A 14,695-nucleotide genomic window follows, 5' to 3' on the forward strand; every position below is an offset into this window, starting at 1 on the left:
GTCCCCATGTTTTCGTTATCCTACTCGTTCTGAGTTAAGGCTGTCCGTTTTTGCGGCACTGACTTTACCCCCTCAACCTCTTTCTCGCTGTCATTGCTTCCTTTTGATCCCTCAGGCAACAATCTGGCTGCCACCCTGTAGGGAGGCTCACAATTCGCCTCAACACAGGCAAGGCTCTGCTCGTGACCACTACGGTGTTGATGTGCGCAAAATAAAAACCACAAATAGCGTAACATAACAGACTCGTACTGGACAAAAAGCAGTGCATCTTTTCTGGGACCGTCATGATGAGTGACGACAAGGGGCTGTGAATTGCTTGCATGTGATATCAGTACTTTAACTAGTTGTCTTCCATTTTGGTCTCGGCAAAGTGTCCAGAGTGACCCGACAAATTGGTTCTCAGGTCTAGTCCTGGTCACAGGCCCCGCTTCACCCATCTTCAGTCTCAGGTAAATAAAAGGCAGCCCACGTCATATCTAATAATAACGTTTTGTCATGTGGTTGTGCATTTTTTAAATGTTTTTAAAGGGTGTAACGTACATCGTGCATGCCAACAATATGCTACTTCCGCTGTGTTGTTGAAAGAATGCGCTTTCATGCATTTCCCTCTGGTCTTTGACGGTAAAAGAGTACTTCAAAAGTGAGGGGGGAGTGGGGCGGGTGGCTAGCTAGCGAACAGTGATTTTGCTGCGCCTTAGGCAGGGAGCTTCAAAGTGAAATACCAGTGTGCTGGCTAACAGTCCCAGGCACATATAATGGGCTAAGAGAGGTGAAGTGGCCTGAATCCCATTAGGACTGTGTTCTGTAAATCAGCTTCCTGCTTTTAAGTCTTCTACTTTAGGAATAAACGCACGAGATTAATGACAGCCGATAAATAATAGATAGCTCCATTTGGACCAGAACTATTAAAGACTTGGCCTAGCGTTATTTTGTGTTATTTGTTTGTTTGCAGTGCGTCATAAATTATTCTGACCCCAAAAGCGAACTGCTTGGTATGTTATCTGGTTATTGTCTTGTTTTATGCGAACTACAGGCGAAAAGCAACCCGCAGCTGGGCCAGTGCGAGTCCTGGCTGTTTGTGACCGACATGGACCTGCAGGGCAGTGACATGAGTGGCACCGGTGTTGGCAAAGCTCCCAAGGTTCTGCCCGTTGTGGTGGCCCCGTCCTGCGTGCTAAGCAACAGCGTGACGCAGACCCTCGCTGGCGCCCGGCCTTGTGTGCTCTTCTTCAAGGATGCTGTGCGAGAAGATGGTAAGCTGACATTAATCAAGAAGGCTCAGAAATCCTTCCATGCCAAGCTAAGGTCCCGAAGACTAACTGACTGACTGAGTGAGTGAGTGAGTTATGTAAAGGATGGCCAGATGGCCAGAGTCTTCTAGTTTACCTGTCTTGATAGGGCTTGTGGGCTTCATTACAATTCCCGCCGCATTATGAGTGCCACCCTCATTCCATGGAGTCCCCAAGGTAATACCTCTCTCTACCCCACCGGCAAACTTGTACTTTGCCGGTGCGGAAACGTGCGAGCACGTTATTTCCACACTGGCAAAGTTGTAATGAACATGTATGGATCCTCTCCTTCCCCAAGTTAGCATTCAAAGATGTCTCATTAAGTGACTAAAAGCTGAATGTTTTTCATTGCTCCAAAATGTTGGTATTAATTTGGTTTGTTTTACTTTTTGAAGTGTTTGCCTAAAATAAAGGTGTGATGTTGGTACTGCAGGCGTATCCTACCTCTTCCAAGTATGCCCATGGTTGTGTGTCATAGCTTATTGGGAATGTGTGGGTGAAGTGCTCTTTGCGGCTGCAGGGTTGGGGATCTGATCCCAGTCTAAGACACTGCTGAAGGCAGGAGGAACCTGCTAAAGCTACATGTCCTTTCCCGCTGCATCGGGTAATAGGTGCCCCCCCCCCGCGGCGCTTTCCCCTTTCTACACACTCATCTTGCAAAGAAAATACCCATTCTCCTGCTGCACTCCCCTGCCACCATTCTATCATCTTCCCCTTCAGAAACAATATTTGGCCTCTTGCCCTGCTACCCCTCCCAGCAACCTTCAGCTTCACAGTATCTGCTCTTCTGGTGGCCTTTGCCACTACATCATTGAAAATGTACCTGCTTTCTTGCCACCCTCCTTCCCCTCTGGTTTATTTCTAAAGTATAATTTTTCATTTATAACGTGCTTAATACCAACTAGTGATTCGACCTGTGTTGCTCTGTCTTGTTTCCAAGACAAATGCGTTTCCCGTAAGCTATCCTTCCTCCCCACGGTGACCCCACCACCAGCAGTGACGACAAGAAAAGTGTGGCCACGCTATGCTGCCATACTCTAGACGTCATGGCTCACTTATTGACATGCGTGCACTCAATGACAGCAAGCTTCATCAATGTGAGAATAAGAGTGAAGGGCTTCACCGGCATGGCCGGGAAAGCCACAGAGATTACAACAGTGTGTGTCCCCAATTATTTTAGCAGCGCACTGTGCCTGCCGGGCGTATCTGCAGCCCTCTGACCAAAGAGGGGCCTGCATACAACTACTAGCGAACGAAGGCGGGAAGGAGAAGTTGCAAGACCTCCTCGAACATTTGTTTACCCAAGATCAGTGCCCGAGACGTCAGCCATGACAGCACTGATGCAAGAATTTGAGGTAGTGGGGACCCTCTCATCTTTAGGCCCAAAATGGTCACTGTGGGTCAAAACGCATTCAGCTGGGGGCGCTGTTGAGCAGCCAAGGAAGGTGGCCGCCTAGTCTGGGAGCTCCGTTATCGCCCACCAGATTATCCGCTGCATCGGCGTTCATCCGCGACATTCTCCCGTGCTGGTGCCACCATTTTATTGCGGGGGCTCTTCTGCTGCTGTGGCCGGAATTTGGGGAGAAAACGCGGCTTGCATCCTGAAGATTGGGCGCTTGGGCCCGCTGCGGCCTCTCGGCCTGTGGGGACGCTCTGGGTGCGGGTGCTCCCCCGGGCACTGGGCGCGGTGCTGACGTCCCGGGCGCTGTCACCTGCCCGCTACCTGTTGCGCCCCGCTTCGCGGGGGTGCCCTCCTTGCATCGGGCGGGCCCCGGGCCTCCACGGAGCACCTGCTCGGAGGCCGGTGGGCCGTGTGTGGGAGCGGCCTGCCCCGAGGTGCGGGGGCCGGGCGGAGGATCGGCGCTCATGTGCGCGGGCGTGCTGCCCCCCCGCTTGTGAGGCCTGGATTGCCGGGGTGGAGCGCCGAGCCGCGCCTGTCATCTTCGCCGGCCAGCGGCCTGCTGGATGTGCGGGTCCTTCCCGGCTCGCCTCGCAGGCTTGCCATTGGGCCTGCTGCAGCCGCCTGGGTGAATTGATCTGCTCTTACTGACCTGCAGGGACCCATCGGATGCCACCTACTCCGGTCAGTTTATGGACACTGCGGTTGTGAGGGGCCCTCACGTGCTGCCTTGCCTCCCGGGATTGGGGCAGGCCTGGACTCCGGAGGTGGCGCCCTCGTTGTCACACGGACTGTGCTGCGTTGGAGACACGCGGGTTAACTACCCGATGCTGTGGAGAGGTGGGTGTTCTTGGATGTGTCCCCCTCCTTCCCCTCTACCTGCCTTCTCCCAGTGTCGCTGCTTGGAGGTCAGCCTGCCCTGCCTCCCCCTGATATTCTCTGACAGCGAGTGCGTGGCTGACCCCTCTTGTGCGGGAACTGTACCAAATATCACCTCTTGGACGTCTTGATGGCTGCATGCTCGCACTTGCTGGAACGCCCACGCCGCGCACATATTTAACTTAAAGCACTAAAGATAAGGGGAGGCAGCCTCTTCCCTATTACTTTCAGAGGGGGACAGTGTCACCTGCATACACCGGGAAGGGAATCCGCCGGCCTTGCGGGGGGCGCACTGTCTGTTGAAACCAGCCATACTCTGGTGCCACTGCCTGCGACGTTCCCTCTGACTTCTCCCCCTGGCCTGCTCCCCTTGTGACAGCTTGGGTGCCGCCACTGTTGACCTATCTTCCCGGCGGTGGGACCCCTTCCTCCACCAACACCTATATCTCTGTGTCAGCCTTGATTCTTACCCGGAGCAATGTCCAACAGATCGCGTGGCGCTGGCAAGATGGGCGCTATGGACAAGTTCAACAAGGCGACGCCCAAGGGAGACCAGGCGTCATCCGCTTCAGCTCAGGAGGAGGGCAACACCCTGCCGGACCCTCCGCAGCCGGACTGGACCACTATGATGGAATCTATGGCCAAAAACTTTGCAGCCTTTCATGAAAAGCTAGATGACATTAATGCGAATGTGGCGTCATTAAGGGATAAACTTGACCAACACAGGGCTAGGATTACCGAAGTGGAGCAGAGGACTGGCACCACTGAGGACAATGTGCATGTTCTACAAAACACAGTCTCAGAGCTGGTCCGAGACATGAAACTGGTCAAATCTAAATGCAACGACCTCGAATCACGGTCGCAAAGGAATAATATTTGCATAATTGGGGTCCCCGAATCTGCACTCAAAGGGCGCATGGAGCTAGCGGTGGAAAAACTCATCAAAGATCTCCTGGATGACCCCGACCTTTCGCCATTCTTCACGGTTGAAAGGGCACACCGCTCCTTGGCGCCGCGGCCGGGAGATTTCCCCAGGCCTATCATAGCTAAACTCCTCAGCTATAAAGACAGGGACCATATACTCCGTTTGGCCAGGGAAAAGGGGGAATTGAGGCTGGACTCACAAATAATCAGGATCTTCCCCGATTTCTCAGTGGGGGTGCATCTGGAGAGACGCAGATTCGATGGGGTGAAAAAAATGCTAGGGGATAGGAAGATCGAGTACGCAATGCTTTTCCCCGCACGCCTTAAATTCACCCATCGAAACAGGCTCTACTTCTTCAGGGTCCCGGACGAGGCTGTAAAATTCATAGAGGCGCAGATCCCGCTGGCCGAGCCCCCCGAGGCACCGATGGACAACGACTAGAACCGGCCGCTTGCTCTCCCCTTATGATTATGTCTTGATGCCTTCAACACATGCATCCTTGCTTTGTAACCTCACCTACATCAGCCGATCTTCAAATTAGGTTTTTTAATAGTAATTTGTATTAATACTGGTGGGCGGAACGGCAGCGGCGGCCCCCACTGCAGCTGCAATTCCTGTAGAGTCTAAATGTTTGTGTTTTTGCCCCGGTTGGGTGCTTTTCCAGGCACTGCCAAGTTGGGGATGGCACGCATTAGGTCACCCTAAGGGTGGGTATTCACACACCGCTAGTTGGGTCAGGGCGGTGAGGGTGGGGGTGTGGAAAGTTGGGGTAGGTTACAATCGAAATGGCGCAGGGGTTGAGACGGGTTACAAAGGGTGGCACAATTATGATGTGGCAGCACTCATGGCGTTTATCAGTGGCAGGTCCTTTGCTTGGGATGTCCCGTAGGTTGCCTACATGGCGATTACAATGATGTCATGGAATGTTCGTGGCCTGACGAATTTCACGAAGTCTCGTATAATTGTGGCCTACGCACAAAGGCATGGGGTCAAGGTACTCCTACTGCAAGAGACATGCTCTTAAACACCTATCATTGAACATTGCACTAACTTGGGGTCTTAATAGATATTACACCCAATACTCCACCCAACCTAGAGGAGTCCTGACCCTCATCCACAAGTCAATCCATTTCACTCTCCGCTCATCCTACATTGATGCAGAAGGCAGATATGTGATCCTACACTGCACCTTGGCTCACGAAGAATGCTTACTGGTCAATGTATACGCGCCCAATACTGACTCCCCCGAGTTTTTTGATGAAGTGGCGGCCATACTCATGAGATATATAGATATATAGACATCCCTATAGTATGGGGTGGAGACATGAACCTGAAACTGGACAATTTACTAGACAGGACAACGACCACTCGCAGACCCACACCACGAGCGACCAAACGTCTCCTCTCACACATGGACTCTCTCAATTTACATGATGTATGGAGAACGCTCCATCCCCATGACAGAGACTACACTTTCTATTCAACTGTACATGACAGTTCCTCGAGAATAGATTTATTCCTCTTATCTGGCAGACTTGTGGGGAAGGTCTCGGATGTCACGATCCTGGCACGCACGCTCTCTGATCATTCCCCCGTGCTCCTGCGGATACAACTCGGCGATGCATCGCCGTAGAGACCCGCCTGGCGCTTCAAATCCACTGCCCTATCTGACATTGTCTTTAAAGCCGAGATCCTAGCGGATATAACCACGTTCTTCAAAAAGAACAATGCAACCGACACAACTGAAGGGACTAGATGGGAAGCCTTTCAGGTTTATATCAGAGGGATGTGCATCTCCAGGGAAGCTGGAGTCCTGAAAGCTATAAGGAAAGCCCTAACCATTTCTGAAACCAAACTTAAAAAACTCGAACAGGAGTACCTGACCACTCAGTCCCCACTGACCCTAGCTGCGATCAGAGCAGAGCTGGAAAGGTTTCAGTCACAGGCTATGAGTGAGGTGCTATACTATACACGCCCTGTTGCTGCCCGTAAATATGGGGAGGGGGACAGACCGGGCAGAACCCTGGCCAGGTTAGTGCGTGCCGAGACTGGTGGGGCCCGCATTGATAACATCATAGACGGGAGCGGAGTGAGACACTGGGCGGATCAGTCCGTACTAGACATCTTCACTAGCTTTTATGCCAATCTGTACGGTCCCCAACCGGAACATTCGGCCCAAGACCTAGACGACCTACTAGAGAGCATCCCTATGACCCTAATCTCCCAAGACACCCGGGAAATATTAGACGCTCCGTTTACTCTGGAGGAAATCGTTCAGGTAATATCAGACCTTCCCAAAAACAAAGCGCCTGGCCCAGACGGGCTCACGTCTGAGTTTTACCAGGAACATGTGGCTATATTGGCGCCTGTTTTACACGGGGTCTGGTCCGAGTCACTTCGTTTGAAGTACCTCCCCCCCTCCCTTAGGGAAGCTTTAATAACAGTCCTTCCCAAACCTGGAAAACCTCTGGATGAATGTGGGTCCTACAGGCCCCTATCCCTTATTAATACTGACATGAAAATCTTTGCTAAGATTATTGCAAACAGGTTTCTTCCTTTCATGTCCCACATGATCCACGCGGACCAGTGTGGTTTCATCCCTGGTCGTTCCACGGCGCTTAACATCCGCCGCCTGTTTAATGTGGTGTCCAGAATTGATCCAGGCGCCGATGCGGTGGCGGTAACGCTGGATGCCCAAAAGGCTTTTGATATGGTCTCATGGCAATATCTGTGGGCCGTGCTGGAGAAAATGGGGGTGGGTCCAAATATGACCTCTTACATAAAACTTTTACACATGGACCCACGAGCTAGGGTTCTTGTTAACTCTGTTCCCTCCTCTCCCTTCACACTACACAGGGGCACTCGTCAGGGATGCCCATTCTCTCCCCTCCTCTTTGCGTTCGCTATCGAACCCATGGCTGACCACGTTAGAGGACGCCACAGCAATAAAGGCATTCGACTACGGGATGCACCAGAGATCATCTCTCTATACGCAGATGATGTGCTCCTATGTGTCAGAAATCTCTCCACGAACCTGGATCCGATCATCCGTGATATTACCAAAATAGGTACGTTCTCAGGTTTCACAATCAACTACTCTAAATCCGAAATCTTCCCTCTTACTGTGGCAACTCAACAACCGTCTTGTGAGTACCCTCTAAGTTGGTCCCCGGGTGGGGTTAAGTATCTCGGAGTGCAGATATCACTAGCCAAGTCCTCCCTATTGACAGACAACTACGAGGCCGCGGCACAACTTGTCATCTCCAGGTTCTCCAAATGGCGCAATTTACCCTTATCCCTGGCGGGCAGACTCTCTCTAATAAAGATGATAGTGGTCCCCAAGCTCCTGTACGTCTTTGTTAACGTACCAATCTGGCCTGGGATACAATACTTTAAAAGGCTTCACTCGGAGTGTGCACAATTCCTCTGGCACCCGGGTTCGGTCCGGAAAAAGTGGCAACACATGACGCTGCCCTATGACAAAGGGGGTTTCACAGCCCCAGACCTTCGCCTGTACTGGAATGCAGCACAGGCCCAGCACGCCTCCCATTGGTACACGCTCCAGAATCCACCCATACATGTAAAACTTGAGAAACTGGCGGGAGGGGGGACTAATATCATGACCCTGCTACTGCACCGCGCATTCCAAACTGACGCTCAGGCAGACCCGGTGGCCACTACGCTCAGGGCATGGAGGAGCATCCTAGGATCTGACCAAGACAGGACCCTTACAATAAGTGGCTTCCCCTGTGGCAGTTTCCCGGACTGCCTCCCACGCATGACCAACATCTCGTACACCACTGGGAAAACCTGGGCTACTGTGCCCTTGCTGACCTCTTCCCTGATGGTGCTTTTATCACCCCTCAGACATGGCGCCCTGAACATTCCAGCTCTCCGCTCGAAATGCTGCAGTATTATAAGCTTAGAGCTGCAGTGCGGACTATGTGGCCCTCATTCCCTATTGAACCCCCAGACTCTCCTGAAATACAATACATAGCAAACTCCGGAGGCGCCAAGGGTATAATATCCCATCTGTACAAAATGCAGCTGAGTAAATCTGCGGATACCTCTCTCAAACCACGCGAAGCGTGGGCTAGGGAACTCGGAATGGAAATCACAGACGATCTCTGGGGCACAATGTGCACACACACACGAAGGGTCTCCCTTAGCGCTAGATTCCGCTGCATACAATTTAAGCTCCTTAATAGGCTCTACTACACACCGTACAGAGTTGCGTCATTTGCAGGAACCCCGACTCCCGTGTGCCCTAAATGCAAATCCCGCAAAGCAGATCACATACACATGTTCTGGTCCTGCCCCGCACTCAACACGTTCTGGGCGGCCGTGACAGAAGCACTCTCCGAAATAGTTGTTTCTCCGGTGAATAGGGAGCCACTTGCCCTATTGTTCGGTGCTTGGGAAGGTGAGAATGTAAGGAAAATGTCAAAATTTTTTAATGTAAGTGCTATTGTGGCCAAAAGATATATATTGCAATGTTGGAAGCACCGCAATCCTCCCACTTTCACGATGTGGCTGAAGGCCCTTACCTGGACACAAATGTGCGAGGAAGAATACATTGGATCCCTGCCTTCGACATCACGACCCAAAAATGTCTGGTCAGAATTTTGTAGCTACTTGAATAGTAGAGATGAGGTGGAATTGACTCCAACTCCCCTACCAGGTCAGCCCGATATGCCATGTGAAGTCTAACTTTTCCTATTGGTTTCTCCTTTCCTGTGTGTGCTTATGGACGCCTTGCTGCGATATCACTCGATGTTATTTTCAGATGTTCAACTTAACCATGGTGTGCTGCCAAATGTGCGGTTATGTTGTCAGCTCATTGCTATGTAGGTTGTGCTGTGCCTGTCTTAACCTTTATGCCAATAAACAAAAGTTTTAAAATAAAAAAAAACGCATTCAGCTGAACCCACCATCAAGGAAACGGGTGATGAAGCAAAGAAATCCTTCTTACTATTCTGCAGACGGATCAATGTATATGCCATTTTCAAAACACTCACGCCACAGATGACTCGTGCAATGTCACAAAGCACATGCTGACAAATGATTTCAATCCTCATACCAATTCAGACTCTGGGAGATTTTAGCCCTACCAAGCACTGCAAGCAGCACACAAACCCATAGATGCCTTCCAGTCCCGGCAACACATCACCTCAGCATGCAACGAGCTAGGGGGTGCTGTTCAAAATGGCTGCTACCTGCTGAGCTCCGTTGGCAACGGTTCCTCACTTGCCGCGGCAAACCCTTAATCATGGCCATCCGGTCCCACACAGTATGCTTCCTGACACCGGCTGTTCGGGGGAACACCCGGTCCAAGGCTAGGGGCTGTGGACGCACTGTGGCCGGTGTGGTGGAGGCCGACTTGCGCAGGAGTCACAAGGCTGCTGGACGGAGAGAGATAGAACAGTGAGAGCACACCAGCCAATGGAGCTGATGCTGGGTGTGCCTGGTGGCTTCCGGAAAGGTGTCGGGACACTTGAATATTGTCCTGGGGATCACCAGGGACAGCTGGCCTGCAGTGGGGGTGGAGGCCCGGATTACAAGACAGACAACTCTAATACGCAGCAGGTGGAACGGGTGCCGGAGCCAACCCGGCGGCCTGGCCGCCGACGCACTGCAGTAGCCCTCAACACATTGCTGCTGGTACCAGTATGTGGTTGGAGTAGCAAGGGCACACTGATGACACTGGGAGAGGGAAGCTAATATTGGCAGAGGTACTGGAAGATTACAGGCAGCCCCCAAACCCCAGGAAGAAAGGGAGAGTAACGCAAGTCGGCTGGGGGACTGCCCCAGGAGTGTTGGGAGATCCCTGGGTCTGATTGGGCATATAAATCCCTGGTGGACCCACAGAGTTTGCTGACAATAATACATAGATTAAGGCAAGTGTCCAACTTGGCATGCCGTGCTGTGGATATCTGCGCTGGGGAACCAGCTGAACATTTCTTTGAGTATTGTGACCCCTTACCCCCTGAGTTGTGATTGCCATGGCCCATACATTTTGAGGCCTGGGGCACAGCATATGGGATTTTGGTGTGGCACATTGCTGTCTGGAGCTGGGGCTCAGGGATGGACCACCACTGCGTAATTCTATGAAGCAAGTGTCTGCCTACACTGCCAAGTGAGCATTGAACATTCACTGAGTCCAGGGTTGTCTTGCCCTCGCTAATCGGGCAAATAGACCCATTTCTGAGGCAGATAGAGAGCTGGGGGAAGCCTTGGGGTCACAGCATCAGGCATGCCAGACTTGCGGCAGATCAACAGTATGAAAACTGGGTTTGCAGCGGTCAGTGGGAAATTGGATGATCTCATCCCCTAAAATGTCCACACTTAATGCCAAGATGGAAGGGGAAAGTGCTAGAGTGACAGAGCTGAAGTCCAGTATTGTGACGGCAGAGGATGACATAGTGGGGACTGAAGGCCCAAGTATCCTCAATATCTAGAGACCTCAAGCGAACCCTGCAACAATGCAATGATTTTGAATCATGGTTCAGGCGCAATAACATCCGTATGGTCGGGCTGCCGGAGAGGTTTGGCAAGGACCCAATGGAGCCAGCTATAGAGGCCCTGCTCAGGGAACTCTTTGATGATCAGCCCTTCTATGCCTCCTTTGTGGTTGATAGAGCCTACCGGTCAATGGCAATGAAACCCAAACCTGGAGCCCTGCCTAGACCAGTGATAGTACGCCTGTTAAAGTATGGGGACCGAGATCTGGTTCTGTGTTTGGCTAGGGAGACGGGCCCCTTTGCTATGAATCAGCTAATGTGCATATATACCCAGACTTTTCCGCTGCAGTCCAAATGGAGCACAGATCCTCTTTTGGAGTAATGAAATGACTGAGGGACAGGGCTGTGCAGTTTGCGAGGCTCTTCCCGGCACAACTACAAATTCACAATGCCGGAAGAGGCAGTGGTGTACATGGAGGCAAGCATTCCTCTCCTCTGTGGGAACAATGAAGGGGTTGGAGACAATGTCCTGGGTACCCAACGTTAATCATGATGTGCCTACCCCATGACCGGGTTTCTCCTTCTTGATGCCTGCAAGAAGGAGTCTGCGGAATGTGATTGAGTGCTTTATCCTGACAATTAGAGGAGGGTGTTGGTATCAGAGTGGCCAAAGTTCAGGAACAGCTCCCCCATGCAAAGTTGCTTTCTGGTTTGTGTTCATTTTGTCTGGTTCTGCCAGGTTTTTGGTGGGATTTGTAATTTATTTATTTTATTTATTTTATTCATTTAAAAAGCACACCACAGCCCATGGGCATTGAGGCACTGTTAAAGAATACAGTAGAATGCTTGTAAAATTTCGTATGCGGGTTATACATAGTTACATGGGAACGAGAGGGGAAGGGGGTGCTATAGGGGAAGGTGTATGCATGGTTTTAGGTGAGCAACCAAGTTTTGAGAGCTTTCCGGAACGTATAGTGAGAGGGTTCAGCTCTGAGAGAAGTTGGCTGGGAGTTCCAATGTCTGGCTGCAATAAAAGGGAAGCTAGCCCCACCTCCTTTGGCACTTTTGACTTTGGGCAGAATGAGATGATGGGAGTAGGCTGTTCTGGTGGGTCTAGAAGAGCTTGTCTTAGTTACCTTGTTGGTGAGGTAAGGGGGTGGGGGTGTGTTGGCAATGCACTTGTGAATGATGGCTAGCGTTTTAAAAAGGATGCGTTCTCTGATGGGGAGCCAGTGGGCATTACGCCTTGCTGTGCTTTTATGGTCCCATTTGGAAATGCTGAAGGCCGTACCGAGTGCATTATCCTGGATGATTTGTAGTTTTGTTCGTTTTTTTTAGGAGGTTTTGAGGAGGTGCCAGCGAAGAGGACATTGCAGTAGTCCAGTTTTGACACAATGATGGCTCTGGGAATAGTGAGGCAGTTCACGGTGGACAGGTAGGGTTTTGCTTCATTGAGTAGTTTGGTTGGTTGAGTAGGCAGCAGAGGATGAGTTGGCGCTAACCTGCCGGGACATCCAGAGAGTGGCGTCTAGGTGGACTCCTGTGGTTTTGACTGATGAGGATACAGAGTGAATGCAATGTATTGGCTGTTGAGTTTTATGAGGGTTTCTTGTGGCCCAACCAGAAAGATTTCCGAAGTGTCACCATTGAGGCACAGCCAGTTGTCATCCATCCAGACCTGAATGCTGGAGTAGGTTGTATTGAGGGTATTGGTGCCAGAGTCGTAGTTACCGGTGCGAGGGGAGTAGGACTTGTGTGTCATTGGCATAGTTGGTGTAGGCTATGCCGATGGAGTCAAGGATGTTGAACAGTGGTCTTGTGAAGATATTGTAAAGCGTGGGTGAGATGCATGAGCCCTGTGGGACTCCGCACTGGATGATGGCGAGGGTGGCACAGGCCTGTTCTGAAAGAGTGTGTTGTGGTCCACTAAGGTGAAGGCCGCTATCAAGTCTAGGAGGAGTAGAAGGGCTGACTTACCTAAGTCCCTGATTTTGTCCGGCTATTTTTTTTTAATCAAGTAGTGATGATTCCATGCCATGGCCGGATCGAAAGCCTGCATTATCGAAATCATATGATATGATTAGTTTCGAGGAAGTGTTGGACCTGTGGATAAGCTTCCTTATCTAGAATTTTTAACAAGAATGGGATAGTTGTGATAGGCTTGTAGTTGTTGGGTGCAGTTGGGTTGAGAGAAGGTTTATTTAGGGGTGTCCTTACCCATGCTTCCTTAAGTTGTGAGGGGACGAGTCCTGAGGCAAATGACTTGTTTATAAAGGCGGTGAAGAAAGGGGCAAGGGTGGCTGCGCATTCCTTGATAATAGTGGGCGGGCAGGGTTCCCTTTTGCATTTTGAAGGTTCAAGGTTTTTCAGTAGGCTAAGGACTTCAGGTTCAGAGACTTCTCTGAAAGTGAAAGGGGGGGAAGTTCTGGGAGGGTGTGTTCAGGGTGGTAGTGGTAACTGTGGGGTATTCAGGCTGTTCAGATTGGTCTGGAGTTTGCTGTGTGGGAGGTCTATTTTTTTAGCATGGCTGATTGGCTGTTGGAGCACTAGGTTTCATCTTTGGTGAAGGAATGCGCGGGAGGAACTACAGCTTTGAGTTCACTGAATTTCCCTGGTGTCTGATTTTGCGTTGGCAATCCTGGTGTTGAAGGAGGCGGGCTTGGCTAAGGAGATAGCTTTTTTGTATTTGGCTGAAAACCTATTGAGTTCTAGTTTCAGGGATTCCTTTTTTTCTTTGCCAGGCTGTAAGGGCGATACATTTACTGTTTCGCAATGCATGTAGCTATGGGGTGTACCATGAGTTTGAGTCTCTGATGGGTTTCGCTGCACGTGCTATTAGAGCAGCTATATCGTCAACTGCTGGGGTTAGTGTGGAGTTGTATATGTCAGAGAGGATGTTTGGGTCCTTGGAGAACGGTGGTCTGAGTAGGGGTACTTCTAGGAATGGTAAAAGGTTGTCTTTAGTCAGTTTGCATGTGCTACATGCTAGAGCAGGAGGTAAAGGGGTGGTGACTTGTTTATGTTTCTGGGTTGGGGGGATGGAGAAGAGGATGATGTGATGGTCTGTCCATGGGCAGGGAATGTTGAACTTATGGAAGGCGAGCAGTTGAGGTTGACAATCCAGTCTCAGAGTGCAGCCTTTGTTGTGGGTGGGGTTGGTGATACATTGTGAGTATCCAAGGGTTTCTAGGGCCGTGGCAAGTTTATCGGCTTGTAGGTCTGCTGGATCATTGAGGCCAAGGTATAAGTCCCGTAGCAGGATGATTTTTGAGGATATCATAGGCAGGGGAGGGTTGACATCGCCCTGGTTGGGAGGGGGTAATGAAGGGAAGGGTGGGGATCATTTTGGGAGTTAAAAGTTATACAAATGATCTTGGCAGGCAAGGGTCACTGAAAATGTGCATTGTAACTAGGAAGTGGACGGTATGTATATTGAGCAGTGATGGTGGGCACCAGACAGTTAACATGTGGGTGGGATGACAGCACTTAGGGCCTCATTACTACGGTGACCTGACGTCCTGGTTTTCCCAGGACAGTCCCGGGAAATCTCCCGGGATCCCGACAGTTTTTTAATTTTTATAAACCCCGTCCCAGGTTTGGAAGGGTGGGTGGCTACGGTCCCGGTCTTTGCCGGGATCCAATTTCGAAATCCCGAAGGAAGGAAACAGTGGTTTAACAAAAAATAGGAAACCAAAGTTGGTTTCAGGTGGTCTTCTAACCAGGTGTGGTTCGGGCAATGTCA

At 50.8% G+C, this 14,695-nt stretch overlaps 1 protein-coding gene across 2 annotated transcripts in view; it reads left to right on the forward strand.

The window, feature by feature from the left end:
• SPIDR (scaffold protein involved in DNA repair) overlaps positions 1-14,695 on the forward strand; it is a 3,076,965-nt gene that overhangs the window by 2,954,555 nt on the left and 107,715 nt on the right. For both annotated transcript variants that reach the window (XM_069621022.1, XM_069621023.1), the window contains one exon: positions 1,034-1,253. In XM_069621022.1, the coding sequence (XP_069477123.1) occupies positions 1,034-1,253 (220 nt within the window). The remainder of the gene's footprint in view (positions 1-1,033; positions 1,254-14,695) is intronic.

Source organism: Ambystoma mexicanum, chromosome 5q (assembly GCF_040938575.1).
Source record: "Ambystoma mexicanum isolate Mex_15411 chromosome 5q, UKY_AmexF1_1, whole genome shotgun sequence".
NCBI lineage: Eukaryota > Metazoa > Chordata > Amphibia > Caudata > Ambystomatidae > Ambystoma > Ambystoma mexicanum.